The sequence below is a fragment of the Spea bombifrons genome, chromosome 8, assembly GCF_027358695.1.
Source record: "Spea bombifrons isolate aSpeBom1 chromosome 8, aSpeBom1.2.pri, whole genome shotgun sequence".
Lineage (NCBI taxonomy): Eukaryota > Metazoa > Chordata > Amphibia > Anura > Pelobatidae > Spea > Spea bombifrons.
In genome coordinates, this window is record NC_071094.1 from 25,822,318 (window position 1) to 25,839,394 (window position 17,077).

The following is a 17,077-nucleotide window of genomic DNA, read 5'->3' on the forward strand; positions in this document are numbered from 1 at the left end:
TGCCAGTGCATCTGTGTTACGCAAAATTGGCAAAAAGAAAAAGAGAAATGGCCATTAAACAGACTGGGTGTGGGTGTAGACATCTGATCACCAATTAACTATTACTCTGCCACAGGGGAACACAAAATCCCATACAAAATGTGTGATGTTGTCTGCTGTTCAACCAGGTGACAACGATCCCCTCCTTTCTCAAGAGCCAGAGAAGGATCCTCATCTATGGCATGACCCGGTAGCTTGTCTTCTAATGCCCTGTGAATACTACCACTTTTTAATATTTGACTTTTGGAATCAATTTCACTTAAGTTTCCTTAATTAAAGGGGCGGTTATTCGAATTAAGCTGTGACAGTACGGTAGTGGAGAAGACATCTATCAGTTGGCAGTCCTGAGCACCCATTCAAAAGGTTCTCTGGCGTTATCAGTCTCTGTCCCTGGCACACTAGCCAGCTAGATAGTTGGCCAATACATGGCGCCTGAGGGCATATAGGAGGAAAGCTAGGGGGCGTTATTTCTATGGTATGGGGGGGGGGAAGACTCGAACATCATTTTAAAGTAATAATTTTTGGGAGATACATCATCATTCATAAAACATTACTTTCCCTTTTAAAATATAGTAATGGTGATGTATTTAAAGTATGCTTAATGAAATAGTTTTTGTGCCAACAGAAATTCATATATCATACAGAATTATGTGGGTTATTTTAACATCATATCTTACCTTATCCAACACTATTATTTCATCTGCATCAACAATGGTGGATAGCCTATGTGCAATGAATACAGATGTCCGGTGCTTCACCATATCCCGCATCGAACTCAGAATGTTCTGCGTGATAAAAGAATGAGAGGGGTGCTTCAGTATAATCCCATATTCTTCTATGAAAAATCTCCGGGATATATTAATTACCGGAGGAGAGTGATATTTTATTTTACCAGATCCCCTGACTACAAAACGGTTAATCCCACAGCAAACATGTGAAAAAGGGTTGCTACAGCCACATAACCAAATCCCCACACAAGCCAATGCGCTAAATAATTAAGCATCAGAACTGCTACATTACAAACAAAGGTATACAAGAAGCTCGGAAGCATCATGCCTGATGTTTAACTTGGTTTGACATCCATATCTTGGGTATCTGACAGCTTCTAACATAGACGTGTGTAATGTACTGCTTAAGAAATACTAATGCATATGCAAAGCTCTGGAAGCAAAACAAGAGCCAGAGCAATGAATAAAACCCTCCTGTCGGTTAGCGCTGGATCCGAGCAGATGGTGAAGTCACCACACAAATTCATGTTTGATTTTCCATCTTCTAACATTCTGCCTGTCCTTTTGCTTAAAGGGCAGCCTTTCCATTAAATGCGTTTGAGCGAATAAAGATCTACTTTTAGGGTAACAGGCGCTGTTTTTTTAAGCGCTAGAAATTAGGCATTTCATTGATCGTTAATAGTTTGATGCCTCTGCAGTAACCAGATATTTTAGAAGGCTTTCATTAACTTTAGACACCAGATTCAATTACTTGAGATAGTCATTCAGCTGCTGTAATTGAATACAGTCTTCTATCCCTTGATACAGAATTTGGATATAATAATCAGTGATGCATTGTATCTACTGTAATTGAATAAGTTACCTAAAGCACAAGTATTGTTTAAATATCCAGTATCCAGCCCCATGACTAACAATGAGTGGTGAGTTTGGAATAACCTCCTTCACAATGTATTCTATTACAGCCTTTTTTTTATTATTTGACATCCCGGGGGTGTCCAGCTTGAGGCCCTCCAGCTGATGCAGAACTACATCTCCCATAATCCCCTGGCCAGCCCCTTACCTGAAAGAGCATTATAAGAGATGTAGGTTGGATACCCTTGTGCTATCCCGTTAACATTAAGATAATTATACCTCTGTGTGAGAAGTGTGAAAATGCATTCCTAAGAAAAAAAACTGGTTTACAGGGAAAGCTTTTACTCAAGTACATTAATGTGCATTTTTCAAGATGAAAAACATTAAGCCATTTACTTTTAGGAGAAGCTACAGCACCAGAGCTGATCCGTTTTCACACCACTGACTAGCTGCTTGGATCAAGACGGAAATCATTAGGAGTGCTTTTCTGCACATGTATACAGGGGGGTCTTTATTAGACCCATGAAACCCTAGCCAAGCCATTGCTGGAGATGACCGGACTGGAACACATCACCTGCAAGCCAGGTCTAAAAAGGACAAAGATGGACACTACATTTCTAATTTGGATAAATCCTTGCATTTCAGTAAGTGCATAACAAGACACGACATTCCCTGTGCTGCATCTAATGTGAACCATCCAGCCAACTTCTGTAACATGCAATATAATGCCTTGGAAAGGTGAACAAGAGAATTTGTGACACTGAAAATAACAGATCGCAAGATTTTAAAACGGACAGCTCTCGGTTTGGCTGCACAATTACCTCTTCAGTAATCGAGTCCAAGGAAGATGTGGCCTCATCATATAGAATGATCGGAGGGTTCTTTAGCATTGCTCGGGCGATAGCCACTCGCTGCTTCTCTCCACCTAAAGACACATAACTGTTACCATCATAGATTATGGAAAGGAGAGGTGGATATAAAGAGCGAACTGAGAGTTAGCGAGGGAAATAATGTAAGATGAGGGGTCCTAGAGGTGAGAAGAAAGGATGCAGGAGGCAGTAAATATATAAAAAAGAGCTGAATTGGGTGAAGAAGTGATGATGGAGAACGAGGGAGAGTTGTATAGACGGGGTATACACAGGAGAGAGCTGGGTGTGTGTATAGAAGGGTGACAGCAGCCGTACAGAAGGGAGGAACAGTGCAGATGCTTTTGATTTGGGGCTTCGTTATAAGTGAGTGTGAAGAGATGTATGTGAGAAATAACAAAAAAGAGCATTTGCTTTAGAAAACGGCCAGCTACTGATTTCAATGGCTCATGTATTAATTATGTACATGTGCAGCACATACTAATGTTACTGCAGAACCCTTTATAAATGCCCAGAGCGGTTTGAAACCTGAGAAAAAATATGTGGGTAACGCAAGTAAAATCCCAAGCTGAACACCACTGCTCTGGACACACCATGTCTGAAGAAAGAGATGACTACGGACTAAAAACTACAGGAAAAACAGCCATTTTTCACATATACTTTGGTTTTAAGTCTAATATACAAACCTAGAGTGCAAATATCTCACAGGAAGATATGCAAGCCAGTACTTTGGGTCACACTATTGGAATTTCAAAGCACTTACTACACACCCAAACCTAATTATAATTTCCAGTGTGTACACAGCCCTGAATATACATAAGGTAAGAGGCATATTCTAGTCGATAAATACCGAAATCTTGTTTTGCATTATAGAATAGCTGTTGACCTTGGTATTATGCTAATGTTTTATCATATTATTCTTACTCTCAAACATCCCTTGTCAGTGGAGCAATTTTTCTCTGTTACCTGACAATTTGAGTCCTCGCTCTCCAACTTGAGTATTGTAACCATTTGGCATTCGGAGGATAGCATCGTGGAGCCCAGCCAGCTTTGCAACATGGTACACTTCCTCAGGGGAAGCATTAATGTTACCATACTGCAAGTTATAGTATAGCGTGTTATGAAACAGGACGGGATCCTGCAAGGAGATACAAAATTTCACATTAAGGGAAGCTAATCAATGTTCATGATCCAAACTGAACTTTAAGCAGACAAGGACGATATAGGACATCAAGTTTAGCGGAGGCCCTGCAGGTTATTAAACCTCAATGTTGGCTAAGTGCCTTATTGACAACGGATTAATTTTAGGTATGTCCATATTTGTGTATGTGTGCTTTGTTGAAGTGTGTACCTGCCTTTTTGTGTTTCACCCTGTGTCTGCTTGTCATCCCTCACCAATTGCTTCCTTTTTGTCAAAACTGAGAGAAGGTGAAACTCCCCTTTCAAAAAAACTCCATAAATATATATATAGATAAAAATATTTACCTGAGGAACCACTCCAATAGCTTTTCGCAAACTTTCCAGGCTGACATCTTGGATGTTCTGACCCGACACATATATGTTTCCCTTCTGGGGCTCAAAAAACCGGAAGAGCAGTCGGACCAGGGTGCTTTTACTGGTGAACAAGGGAAAACAGAACAACTATGCATATTAAATAGCTCAAAAGTGTACACATTGGTACCAGTCACCAGATCGCTGCACTTTTAACACTAATGAATAAAGTGTGGGGGCTGGGAGTTCTGGGACATCTTACAGTGCCGACAATGCAAGGTGAAATGTCTGGCCCGTGACAAGTTAGCTCTTTTGATGTCTAGTCCGATAAAACATTGGCAATGTTCTACAATCTGTCGTGTGTGTATGTATGGTTAAATTGAACTGTGACACTTTGGCATTCTCAAAAAACAGTAATGAATCAAAATGTGCCATAGAAATGGTTGCCTGGTACTCTGCCACACTAGAATATTAATTTTCTAAGACTGCAAACAAATTGTACATTCAGTAATTATATGTTTTATATAATAGATACTGTGGTTTTATAAATAAAAAAAAAGCCTATAGCAATATATCTAAAGCAGAACCTTACCCGGAACCACTGCCTCCAACAATTGCTATTTTCTTCCCAGCTGGCACCTCAAAAGAAATGCCACTGAGCACCTTTTGTCCCTCCAAGTATTCAAAGTAGACATCATCAAAGGTAATAGTTGCAGTCTGCGGCGTAATCAGCAGTGTGGGTGCCAGTTCTTTGCTCTAAGAACAGTGGAGAAAAAAAAGACAGGTAGGTAGACTAGACATAATATACACAAACACACAGTCGTGTGAAAAAGTACACCCTCTTTAAATTCTATGGGCTTTTATATCAGGGCATATCAATCATCTGTTCCTTAGCACATCTAAAAATTAGGTTAATACAACATCTAATAAACACCACATATTACACATCTCATGATTTATTCAACAAAAATAAAGCTAAAATGGAGAAGCCATGTATGGAAAAACTACTGCTTCCATAGGAATTAAGATTCAAAGTTGTAGACAAGTGCTAATCAAATGTCATTGATTAATTGATCATTGGCAAGTGTGACCATCTCTATAAAAGTTAAATTTTTAGCAGTTTGAAGGTCTGGGGCATTCAAGTGTGTGTTAACACAATGCCAACGAGGAAAGATCTTAGAGAAGCAATTGTTGCTGCCCAGAAATCTGGGGATGTTTATAAGCCCATTTCTAAACAAGTTAAAGTCCATCATTCTACAGTGAGAAAGATTATTCAAAAATGGAAATCATTCATGACAGTTGCCAATATTCCCAGGAGTGGATGTCCCAGCAAATTCATCCCAAGGTCAGACTCGGCAATGCTCAGAGAAATTGGAAACAACCCAAAGTTTCATCTCTACAGGCCTCAGTCAGCCAAGTTAAGTATGGTTTATTTGGAAGGCTTGCCAAAAGAAAGCCTCTTTTTTCTAAAAAGAACATGGCAGCACAGCTGAGTCAGAGTCCAGACCTCAACCTGATTAAAACGCTTTGGTGGGACCTTAAAAGATCTGTGTATAAACAAATGCCCGCAAATCTCAATGAACTGAAGCAAGCTTGTAAAGAGAGGGCCAAAATTTTTCCACAACGAGGTAAGAGACTGATAAAGTCATGCAGAAAATGATTGCTGCTAAAGGTGGTTCTACAAGCTATTGAACCATAAAGTGTGCTTAGGTTTTCACACATGGCTTCTCCATTTTGGCTTTATTTTTGTTGAATAAATCATGACACTGTGTAATATGTAGTGTGTTGTATTTACCTAATTTTGGACCTGCTAAGGAACAGATTGTTATTATTTCCTGATATTTAAAACCATAGAAATCAAAAAGGATCAAAAAGGATCTACTTTCTTTTCCGACTGTATGTTTTCCACGTAATAGAGGGCCAATTATAAAAAATATCACTCACTTTAATTCTTGTGTCAACACTCAGAAGTGTGAAGAGGGTGTTCATGTCAATGAGAGCTTGTCTAGTCTCTCTGTAAACTGTCCCCAGGAAATTCAGAGGCAATGAGAGTTGGAACAGTAGCCCATTAACCATGACCAGGTCTCCAACAGTGAGGTTACCTAGATGAAGAGAAACAAGAGACCTAGAAAGACCAGACAATAAAATGTACCCTAGGCCCCCCTTGTATTACACTTTCTGGTGCTGTGTGTTCAATAAGCTACTATGTTCGTAATGGCTGCAAAGAGTGGTTGCTTTTCTGACAATAACCATCTAAAATATTCACAACATACACTATATGGACAAAAGTAGTTGGACAGCTGACCATTACGCCAACAGGGACTTTTATGACATCGCATTCTAAAAACATTAATATGTAGTTGCCCCACCCCCACAGCTACAGTTAGGTCCAGAAATGTTTGGACAGTGACACAAGTTTTATAATTTCAGCTGCCTACCAAAATACATTCAAGTTACAGTTCAATAATGAATATGTGCTTAAAGTACAGTCTCTTAGCTTTAATTTCAGGGTATTCACATCCAAATTGAAGGAAGGGTTTGGGAATTCCAGAATTCTTTAATATGTAACCCCTTTTTTAAGGCAAATCAATTAGACAATTGACTCAAAAGCTGTTTTGTGGACAGATGTGGGTTATTCATTTGTTATTTTTTCATTAATTAAGCAGGTTAAATGTCTGGACCTGATTTAAGCCATGGCATTCGCATTTGGAAGTGAAACAGGCCACCCTTAGGCTACAAAAAAATCCACCCGAGAGATAGCAGGAACCTTGGGAGTTGCTAAATCAACACATTGGTACATTCTGTGAAAAAAGAAAGCACTGGGGAGCTCTGCAACAAAAAAACGCCTGGTCGGCCGTGGGAGACGACAGTGTTGGATGATCGTATGATCCTTTCCATGGGAAAAAAACCACATTCATAACATCCACCCAGGTGAAGTACACTCACCAGGAGGAAGGCATATCATTATTTAAGAAAAATGTATGGCGAACGCTTGGAACTGCTCATTATCCGAAGCATCATCTGTATCATCTGTAAAACACGGTGGAGGCAGTGTGATGGCAAGGACATGCATGTCTTCCAATGGCACTGGGTCACCAGTGTTTATTGATGACATGACAGAAGACACCAGATAAATTGTGAAGTTTATATGGATAAGATGGTCTACTCAGATTCAGCCTAATTCAGCGAAGTTGATTGGACGGCAGTTCACTTTACAGATGTACAATGACCCAAAACATAATGCAAAAGCAACCATGCAAAGAAGTATAATATTCAGAAATGTCAACCTCAAAACGATTGAACATCCATCTCACTTGCCAAAAACAAAACTTAAGACAAAAAGACGCAAACAAGCTGCGGTAAAGGCCTGGCAAAGCATCAAAAAAGAAGAAACGCATACCATTATCCCTCCTCCACCAAACTTTACAGTTGGCAGTCAGGCAAGCAGCGATCTCCTGGCATCGCCAAACCCAGACTCGCCCATCAGACTGTCAGAGAAGTGTGATTCGTCACTCCACAGAACACATTTCCATTGCTCCACAGTCCAGTGGTGGCCTGCTTTATACCACTCAATCGGCATTGTATGTGGTGATGGGAGGCTGGCATGCAGCTGGTCAGTCATGGAAATCCATTACATGAAACTCCAGCCACACAGTTTTTGTGCCGATATTAATGCAAGTGGAAGTTTGGAATCCTTCCGCTATGGAAACAGCAGAGCATTGTTGACTTCAGCACTTGGTAACCGTGTTTTGTGGCTTTACGCGGTCTTCCTGCTTTCTCTAAACGCTTCCATCTTCCAATAATACCAGTTGACCATGGTATGAATACCATAGCAGGTATGAAATTCAATGAACTAACTTATTCCAAAGGTGGCATAAAATCACAGTACCATTTGTGCATTCACTAAGCCCTTCAAAACGACCCATCAGAAATGTTTGTAAATACAGACTGGATGAATAGGTGAGTGATTTTATACACCTGTGGCAATGGGTCTCATTGAAACACCTGAATTCAATAATTAAGGAATGTCCCGATACTTTTATCCATATAGTGTATATAGAAAATGTACCTGGCCATGATCTCATACACAGTTCATCGTTGCGTCTATTTGCAAGCTGCCTCTAAAAAGAAGTAGCATTAAGGGCATTTGCATAGCAGTAGTAATATGAGCCAGTGTCACCCAACACACTGATCTATTGCTTGCTCATTGATAATATCAATCTGTGATAACTGGAAAAAAGAGATTTGATGACCATATACAAACATCTCTTACCTGCTATAATCCCTTTGCTGGCAAGAACCATGATACCTGTGAGACCAACACTGAATATTAAACTTTGTCCAAAGTTCAGAAAAGCCAACGTTGAGGTAGTCTTTAGTGAAGCATTTTCGTAAACCTTCAGAAACCCATCATACTTTTCAGCTTCATACTTTTCGTTATTGAAATACTGTAAGGTGAGAAAGCAGGTAAGGATATGTTCAGGAAACATTTCCACAGACTACAATTTACCTTGACCCTTTGGACATCTGTTTGCAGTACTCAATGCCACTAATTTAATCTAACACAGAAAAATGAATAGGGGCTGCATTATTAATATCCTAATTAAATATGATACATAACTGTTGGTGTTTCTGCTTTTGTTAGTGAAATATCAAACATTGACAACATTTTGGCAAATATCTGGGATCTAGCACACAGTAAGCAACTTAATCTGTAGAGTTGTTAGTATCGAGAACTTCTATTAAAGTGTTTACAGCATGCTTATAAAGCCCAAAAGTGCAACACTTAGCAAAGTGTAAAAATCAATGTTGGGATGTAATATGGCAGAACAGTGGAGTCCGCTCGTTGTTCCTATTCTGAACCCCGTGATCTCAGCTAGAGGAATTGTGATTGTACATCATCCATGTCTGCCTGTTTGACGTTCGAACTGCTTTAACAAAAGAAAGCTGCTGAAGATGGTTTTTGCAGGGATGCTTATTCTTATGTGTGAAAATTGGCACATTTTTGGGTTGCTGTGACTGCCTTTGTATCTGGTCTACTGGAGGGACCTATTAATTTGGATCTTGCCGAGGAGTGAATGATCCAGTATGCCTGAAAATATCTTATCAGTTGGTTCCTCTAATACATCAAAAAGCAATATAAAACACAGAATGAAAGCGAGTTATACTTGTTTACTTAAATATGGGTTAGAAATTCCACCATTGTATTGTATCCAGAGATATTGTAGCCACTCGCTTGAGAAATGTGTTGCTGTGGTAAGGAGAGCGTATTGAATTATGCTTGTGGACTGACAGACAGGTGGCGATCGTATGGACGTTCGAAAAGTTTCCGCACTTTTTTTAAACTATTTATTTCAAAACAAATTACATCACTTTTCTACATAATAACTTTCCTTTGCGATGCAATTTTCCCCAAACGTTATACCAACTTTTCCACAGAAGATGCTCAACATCAACTTTCCTGCTGACGGTTGTGTCTTCAATTTCTTTGCTACAGGAAATGATGGGTGCTTCCACTGCTCATAACGGTGAACTCACGTTCTTCTGCAGAAACTCCTCACCTTCTTCACCATAACGGGCCATGTGTCGGGAACATTATGGTCCTCTGTCAGCTGCTTAGGCACCCACTTTTCTGAACATAAGGCTGACATGAATCGGGCATAGGCAGATCCAGCACTCACATTCAGCTTTCCTGCAACCTCTTCAACTGTTATTCTTCTGTTTTCACAAATCAGTTCCAGGGTTCTTTCTTCATTCCTCGTGGCCGTGGCCGTAGCTGGATGCATGGAGCACTCTGCATCCGTACACCAACAGTATGGCCATTTTTGAACTCTTGAATCCACTCAGAAGCCTCTACGGGAGAGAACTTTATCCCCATACTGAGCACACATGAGGAGATGAATTTGTGCTTTCAGCACACAAAAAGTGTATGAAAGAATGCTGTTCCTCTTTGGTGCAATTTATACGTTTCGCAGCCACCTTCACCCCACGGTGAAAACTCTTATACTAAGCTGCAAGTGCAGCCGGCTTGACAGACAGAAGTAGTCACCAATTACTACTTCTCGCACCTTCACCGTTTCCAACGAAAATATAAAAGTGCAGAAACTTTCCGAACGTCCCTATATATATATATACACGCTGCTGCTGTTTTCTATGTAAGAGATTTTATACTTTTTATGAAATAATAAATATGTTTTACTGATACTCTCTCCTCGGTCGGTTTTGTGTAACAGCACTCCTGGAGTATACAGCATGGATCGACAAATTACCCGATCCAGGTTGTCGAGCCTTGCCCTACACTAACATACATTTACAAACTCTAGCATCATACAGTGACAGGCACACACTTATTTTATCTTATGCTCACAAACACTAACAATAAACACTAATACACACTACTAACACTATATGCTGACATACACACACTACTCCCCCTCTCAGCTGCTATGCTGTTGCCTATTCACCATTGCCAATCTGGCACACTATGCTCTCCCGCGGGTGCGCAGTAAAGGGAGTGACTTGATTCATGATTGCAGTCTTGCAAAAAGGTTTGTTGAGATCTGGTAAAGGAGTTACCCTTTTGGGTCTCCCATATGCTGGATATACTGAGCAGTATCTATTCATAAGAATGTGCGTGAACTATACATATCTACTTGTATTGGTATTGGTTCCACACAGTGTATACTGTTATTGTTTATTTTTGATTTGCATGTTATCACGACTGGGTACATCACAAGAAGATTCATGTTTATTTTTTGAGGTAATTATTGTGTATAGGTGTGGGTCAGCGCACCATTTCACTGTTTCTGTGTGTTGGTATTGGTTCTAGTTGTGGAACACTACGAAGCAGATTTGGAACTGCTTTCCATACACTCGAGGTGCACTCAATTTTTACTTTTATAAAACTTTCTAAATACGACATATAAACACGACATAAGAGCAGTGCAGCGTGACAATGCGGCAGTTGACTTTTTCGACACAGAATTGCACGACTTACATATTTTGCTTTATCCAGTTGAATCAAATAAGTTTTGGAGAGATTCTTTTTAAGATGCACTTGACACTTTTGTGCTGGGTACTAAACAGTACTATAGCCTGAAGAACGAGGGGCAAAAGTACTAAGCGGCTATTGTAGCCTGCTACCCAACTGCAGCTGAGATGGAACTTATGTGGAAAACAATTTGCTTGCATCCTATCCTCACATACAATGTGCTGTTATAGGAAAACATGGTCCAAGTGCAGTAACCACAAAGAATGGAAACTTTTTTTACTTTTGGAAACTGGCAATTCATGGCACACAGTAACACATACGGGAATGTTATGTACGGCACACCTTACCTTAACAGTTTCATAATTTAGCAAGGAGTCTATTGCAGCATTTCCAGCGTCATTATCAGCTTTATTCATTTCTATCCTGAACTTTGTCCTAACAAACAAATAAAATGTGATTATAGGCCATGTACATCAATTACACACATAAGGGTGTTCTCAAGAAGACAAAAGGGTAATACATAATCATATTCAAGGTCACTTTGCATCTATCTATCAATATATTTTTTTTCTTTCTAGGTCCAATAAAAGTTTACAGATGAAAGATTCCATATGTTCCAAACATCCATAGAGGCAACAAATTACATTCAAGTGTTTTAAGGGTGATATGGTTACACATGCAGTAAAATTGGAGTCTATCAGAAATGAAAACATTCGCTAAGTGGCTTCCCTACAATTTTACTGGATCTTTTTACCTCCACTGAGTGATTCCAACAGTGAACGCAGTGTATGCTCCTAGTGTCCCCAAAGTGACAAGTGCAAACTGGCCACCACATTTGTAGTACTACGGGGAAGGAAAGAAAAAGAAAAATAATGCATGGGGGTAATGGAAAATGCCAAACATGGAACATGCAAAAAGGTTAATAAAGCAAATGAGAATCAATAGCATGTCATTCATCAGGTTCACCTAGTAGAGTTCGTAAGATGTGAAGCTGCAGCTTTGTCTCATTCTATTAAACTCTGAACAATGCATATGAAAGTACTTACAAAGTCAGACCTTGTGACACCGGAGCGTCCCGTTAACACAACAGACTTATCAGGACCGGATTTGCCATATTTTAATTTTTCCACCATTGCCCTTACAATAATATATATATATATTTTTTCAACTTTTGAAGCTAAAAAATATGTGCCTAGGAATGTATGGAATATGAAATCGGGACCTGTGGACTTTTTTATTGACTTCTGATTAATGCGATGTTTGGCTTTATAAGTCAGGCAGACTTTAGTGTTGTTTCTTAGTTTAGCTCACAATGTGAATAATGTTATAGACCTGCTCCTATTTCTTGTAAACATAATAATGGTTTGAAATGCCTGAGTAGCTACTTCTCTAGGACGTTCCAGATTTGCATGGTACTCTTCCCGACAGGCAGACGCTGATTACAGCTTGAATAGCTCCGAATGACAAGTGTTGTTATTACTTGGAAGAAACATAACAATGTAAACGAAGTATGCTAGTCTGTCTCGTGACCGTTTCACAATGCTCCAGCTTTTAGTCCTCTGCTGATCTTAAGATAATGCCAGAAACATACCGTATTGGCTCGAATATAGGCCACACTTTTTTTCCGCCACTTTAAGTCTTTAAAGTGGGGGTGCGGCCTATATTCGGGGTCCAGCGCAGGAATGCGCAATTCGTATCGCCCGAGGCCCGGGACATGCAATTCCGGGTGCCAGGCAGCAGTGTTAGGATACAGATCCCCCGCAGCGGTGCAGGGGACCTGCATCCTACTCTCCGATACGCTGAGACAGCCTCCCCTGCCAGCACTTTCAATGGGGGGAGTGCCGGCACGGGAGGTTGTCTAAGCGCATCGCGCAGACGTTCACCGGCAGCAGCGATTCGCGTAAACAACCTCCGCTGCCGGCACATTTGCACGACGTGCTTTAACAATCTCCCTTGCCGGGAATTCCCACGCGGGGAGTCCCGGCAAGGGAGATTGTTAAAGCACATCGTGCAGACGTGCCGGCAGCCAGAGGTTGTTAATGCTTGCATCGCCGCAGCCGGTGAACGTCTGCGCAATGTACACTAACAATCTTCCTTGCCGGGACTTCCAACGGCGGAAGTGCCAGCACCGGAAGTTGAATACGCGTACTGCGTAGATGTCCCCCGCCGGCCCTGCAAGACCCCGGGGAGTCTGCACTGGTAAGTCTAGGGGGGGGGACCTCTTGGGGCAGAGTGGCAGCATATCTCAGGGGGGGGATAGAGTGGCAGCATATCTCGGGGGGGAGCAGAGTGGCAGCATGTCTGGGGAGGGCAGAGTGGCAGCATGTCTGGGGAGGGCAGAGTGGCAGCATATCTGTTCCACTAAGTGCGGAAATTTTTAGGGTGCGGCCTATATTCAAGCCAATACGGTATTATCCTATTAAAGCTTTGGTAAAAAAAATATTGTAACTATTTAATATATAACATTGTTGATTTTTTTTGGTCCAATGTTGGTGTGTTGCTTACTTTTAATAAAAGTGTGGTTAACACCAAAATTGGACAGAACAATTAATATTAATATATATGATTAACATATTATATTAGGGCTGCAACTAACGATTATTTTCATAATTGATTAGTTGGCCAATTATCTTTTTGATTAATCAGAAAAGAAATGTAAATTTTTCATTTATTTAAAATAATTTAACAAACAATATGTTAAAAACAAACAGCAGAATAAAAAAAACTTTAAGAAAAATGCATTTCTTGTTTTAATTTCCCAACCTGCCCCCCAGTTATGGACGTTTGAGCCCAGGCTTGCCACACTGCCTCTCAGATATGCCACATACCCCCCAAATATGCCAGTCCGCCCTCCCCACATATGTCTTATATATCCTATATGCCTTATACCCCCAGATATGCCTTATACCCCCAGATATGCCACTCCACCCCAGATATGCCATAGGGCCCTCTGATATGCTTTTGATACCCCAGATGTGCCACTCTGCCCCCCCAAATATGCCTTATACCCCTTACATGCCACTGTGCCCCGTGATTTGCCTTATGACTTCTGGCCGGCACTTTCACTGGAGCTTCTATGACTGAGCACCGGAAGGTCATGTGACACCGGTGCTCGATCATAGAATCCCCAGTGGAAATAATCATGAAGAAAATGAAGATGTGCATTCCAATGTATACGCATAACATTGGTCTTATCTCATGTTAATCTGTAGCCACCACTTCATAGGTTTATACAACTGAATATGCATATAACTGCTCATACAAATTGGTATTAAAATCTTCTTTCTTATTGAGAAGACTACAATATAAATGTAAGCACAGTAGCAATAGGGAATTGCATTAGGATCAATTAAGATATACATCAATAAAGCCATATAACTTAAGTCAATAAAATAAGAGAAAGAAAAAGATCATATCTACAGAAAGATTTTTTTTTTTTTAAGTAGTGAAACTATAATATGTAATTTATCTTAATGGACCTTATCTAGACAGTAGTGCTATCTAGTTATAGACAAAAAATTAGCTGTTCTTACACAGTGAAATGCTTTTAAGTAATTCTCGTGTTAATTATGCTGTTAACCCCTTAATGACAAAGCCCGTACATATACGGGGTCAAAATGTATTGTTTTCAATGGGTTTATGGACCGCCCATTGTGCTTAAGGGGTTAAATGATGGGAAATATGGGGTATTGAGGATATACAGGACAAAACTATTATCTGGCTAACATGCCAACACATAAAGTAGAAGTAGAAGGGGGATGTACTGAACAGCTGGGATGTTAACACTAATGGGTCATACTACTTGAGCGAAAACAGGGACACTGAACTGAAGGAATATGAAATTTTAAAGAAAAACATTTTGCTAAATAACTAACTTAATACTAACCACAACCCTTCTGGACCCAGTATGACACCATTATATCAGGCAGGTATCCAAGTTTGGATCCAGCGCAGTGGTTCCCAGTTCTAGTGGCTAGGCTCTGATCATAGCCATTTAAATCTCTCCTAAGCACAACTTCAAATTCTTAAAGACTAAAATCTAGTTGCAAAGAACATGAAAATGCATTTTCAACGTGTAAGGGACTTACCAAGATGCTGCTTACAAGGAGCACTTCGAATAATGTTGGCCCCAGATTAAACACCAAAGCACTGAGCACAAAGCTGATGCCCCGTGTGCCTCTGTCTATGGCTTTGGACAGAGCTCCGGTCTGCCTACTAAGGTGAAATCCCAGGTCCAGGTTATGCAGATGTAGGAAGACATTCTTGGCAATCCTCCTAATGGAACTCTGTGCCACCTTGCCAAACACAGCATTCCTCAGTTCATTAAAAAGAGCGGAACCGGCTCTAGACGCGCCATCTAAAACAAAAAAAAACCCTTTGTTTTTATCGAATACAGATGAACAATATTGCTGAACTACTATTATTAAAAATATAGATTTCTGAGTGTGCTTCCATACAAGACATTATATGAGGATTTGACAAACCCCAGGTGGTAGGTCACTAATTTTTTTTCTGGTGCCTAAGGGTTAAAAAAAAAAAAAAAAAAAAAAGATGCCAAACTTACGTATATCTTTATTAAACAACGGGTCTATAGCCCAAAATGTCATTTTTTTTAATGCATGTTGGAGTCGATTCATTCAAATGGAAGCAATCATAGAAAATAAGAATCCATTCTTTCTTCACTGGCTGCTTCTACACACACCAGGAAGTATTAGTATGTAAACTGACTGCGTATATTGGATTGTTTGCTGCTACTTCCATTCACCTGTATAGATAGAATGATAGTTCTTCTGAGCATGTGCGTTCAGCAGACGCAGCTGATGGCCGGAGTTAAATGAGACAAAAGAACGTCAATGACTGAAGAATGTTAAAATATATTTTTAGAGTTAATCACCATTTTTATGCTAAATGAGTTTAGTACGTGGCAGGCAGGTGCATTACTAAAGTGGGTTTTCTTTTCCCATCAAAGTAAATCTCACAGGCAGAGAAGAATGTCGTCTATTTAACCTTCTATTGTACAACTGACTGCTTTTCATAGGAATCTCTAGTACACCGAGTATACAAATGCCCGTACTCTCCATTAAAGCAGCAGTATGTCCTGATTTTTTCTCCAAGCTGGTGGGTATTTTGACTTGCCGATCCCTTTAATTCAGAGAAAGAAAAACAGTACATACGGGCATGCATTCTAAGACCGTAGCCACTAAATAGGCTGACATGCCATGAGGATGGAGTTGTTGGAGTCAAGTAGTTCTGCAGGGTGCACGCTAAATAGACAAACTCTGAGCACAGAGGTCTTTATTTGGGGGGAATCCTTCAAAGATTTCTAAAAGAACAGTTATGTAATAATAAATTGACATAAATTGAAGCTTGTATAGATTGGCAATAACAGGACCTCTGCTAGCCAAAGCAACAAATCCAATTATTTTACGATGATATGGAAGCATCAGAAGTAAAAACTGCTGTGATTAGTCTTGATGAAAATAGACTCTTATCTGGGATGGCAACAAGAAAAATGCTCATTACTCTTGTTGATGCTGTACGTGTCTCCAGGAATACATGAAAAGAGGGAAAGATGGGGAGCGGAGACGGGAAACCGCACAAAGGTCACATATTAAACTCCTGATCAAAGCATCTTAGTGTGTACACAGCATATGAGAATGAGCGGTCTCGGGTGCGATAGAAAATAAAATGTCGGTGTAAGATGACAGTAAACATAACAGAAGAAAAGAAAATATCTGTTCTGATGATGAGAGATGGAGAGGTCGAGAAAGGCATTTTCAGCTATGATATATAATAAACCAGGGAGCGGCCTTCCAGGTACAGAGTTAAAGTAAACTTAAGGATACAAATAGGTAAACCAAATAAAAGTTAAAATTCTTAAACTGCTTCATGCCTTTTTACAGGAAACACATACAGAAGGGAAAACACTGATGTTATATATTAACCCCTTCGTGACAAAGGCTGATTTTACTTTTTGTACCCTTTGTGACAATGACCATTTTAACATTTCCGTGCTGCTCGTGTTTAGCTGTAATTTTCTTCTTTCCCGTTTACTGAACCCACACACATTAGATTGTTTTTTTCAGGACAAGAAGGGCTTTCTTTAGATG

At 40.0% G+C, this 17,077-nt stretch overlaps 1 protein-coding gene across 1 annotated transcript in view; it reads right to left on the reverse strand.

Moving 5' to 3' along the window:
- The window catches only part of ABCB7 (ATP binding cassette subfamily B member 7), a 56,727-nt gene that overhangs the window by 5,357 nt on the left and 34,293 nt on the right, over positions 1-17,077 (reverse strand). The window contains exons 6-15 of the mRNA XM_053474003.1: positions 15,056-15,324; positions 11,722-11,810; positions 11,315-11,402; positions 8,250-8,424; positions 5,921-6,078; positions 4,569-4,732; positions 3,971-4,100; positions 3,452-3,623; positions 2,441-2,544; positions 717-824 (exon numbers count right to left, since the gene is read on the reverse strand). Of these exons, the coding sequence (XP_053329978.1) occupies positions 717-824; positions 2,441-2,544; positions 3,452-3,623; positions 3,971-4,100; positions 4,569-4,732; positions 5,921-6,078; positions 8,250-8,424; positions 11,315-11,402; positions 11,722-11,810; positions 15,056-15,324 (1,457 nt within the window). The remainder of the gene's footprint in view (positions 1-716; positions 825-2,440; positions 2,545-3,451; positions 3,624-3,970; positions 4,101-4,568; positions 4,733-5,920; positions 6,079-8,249; positions 8,425-11,314; positions 11,403-11,721; positions 11,811-15,055; positions 15,325-17,077) is intronic.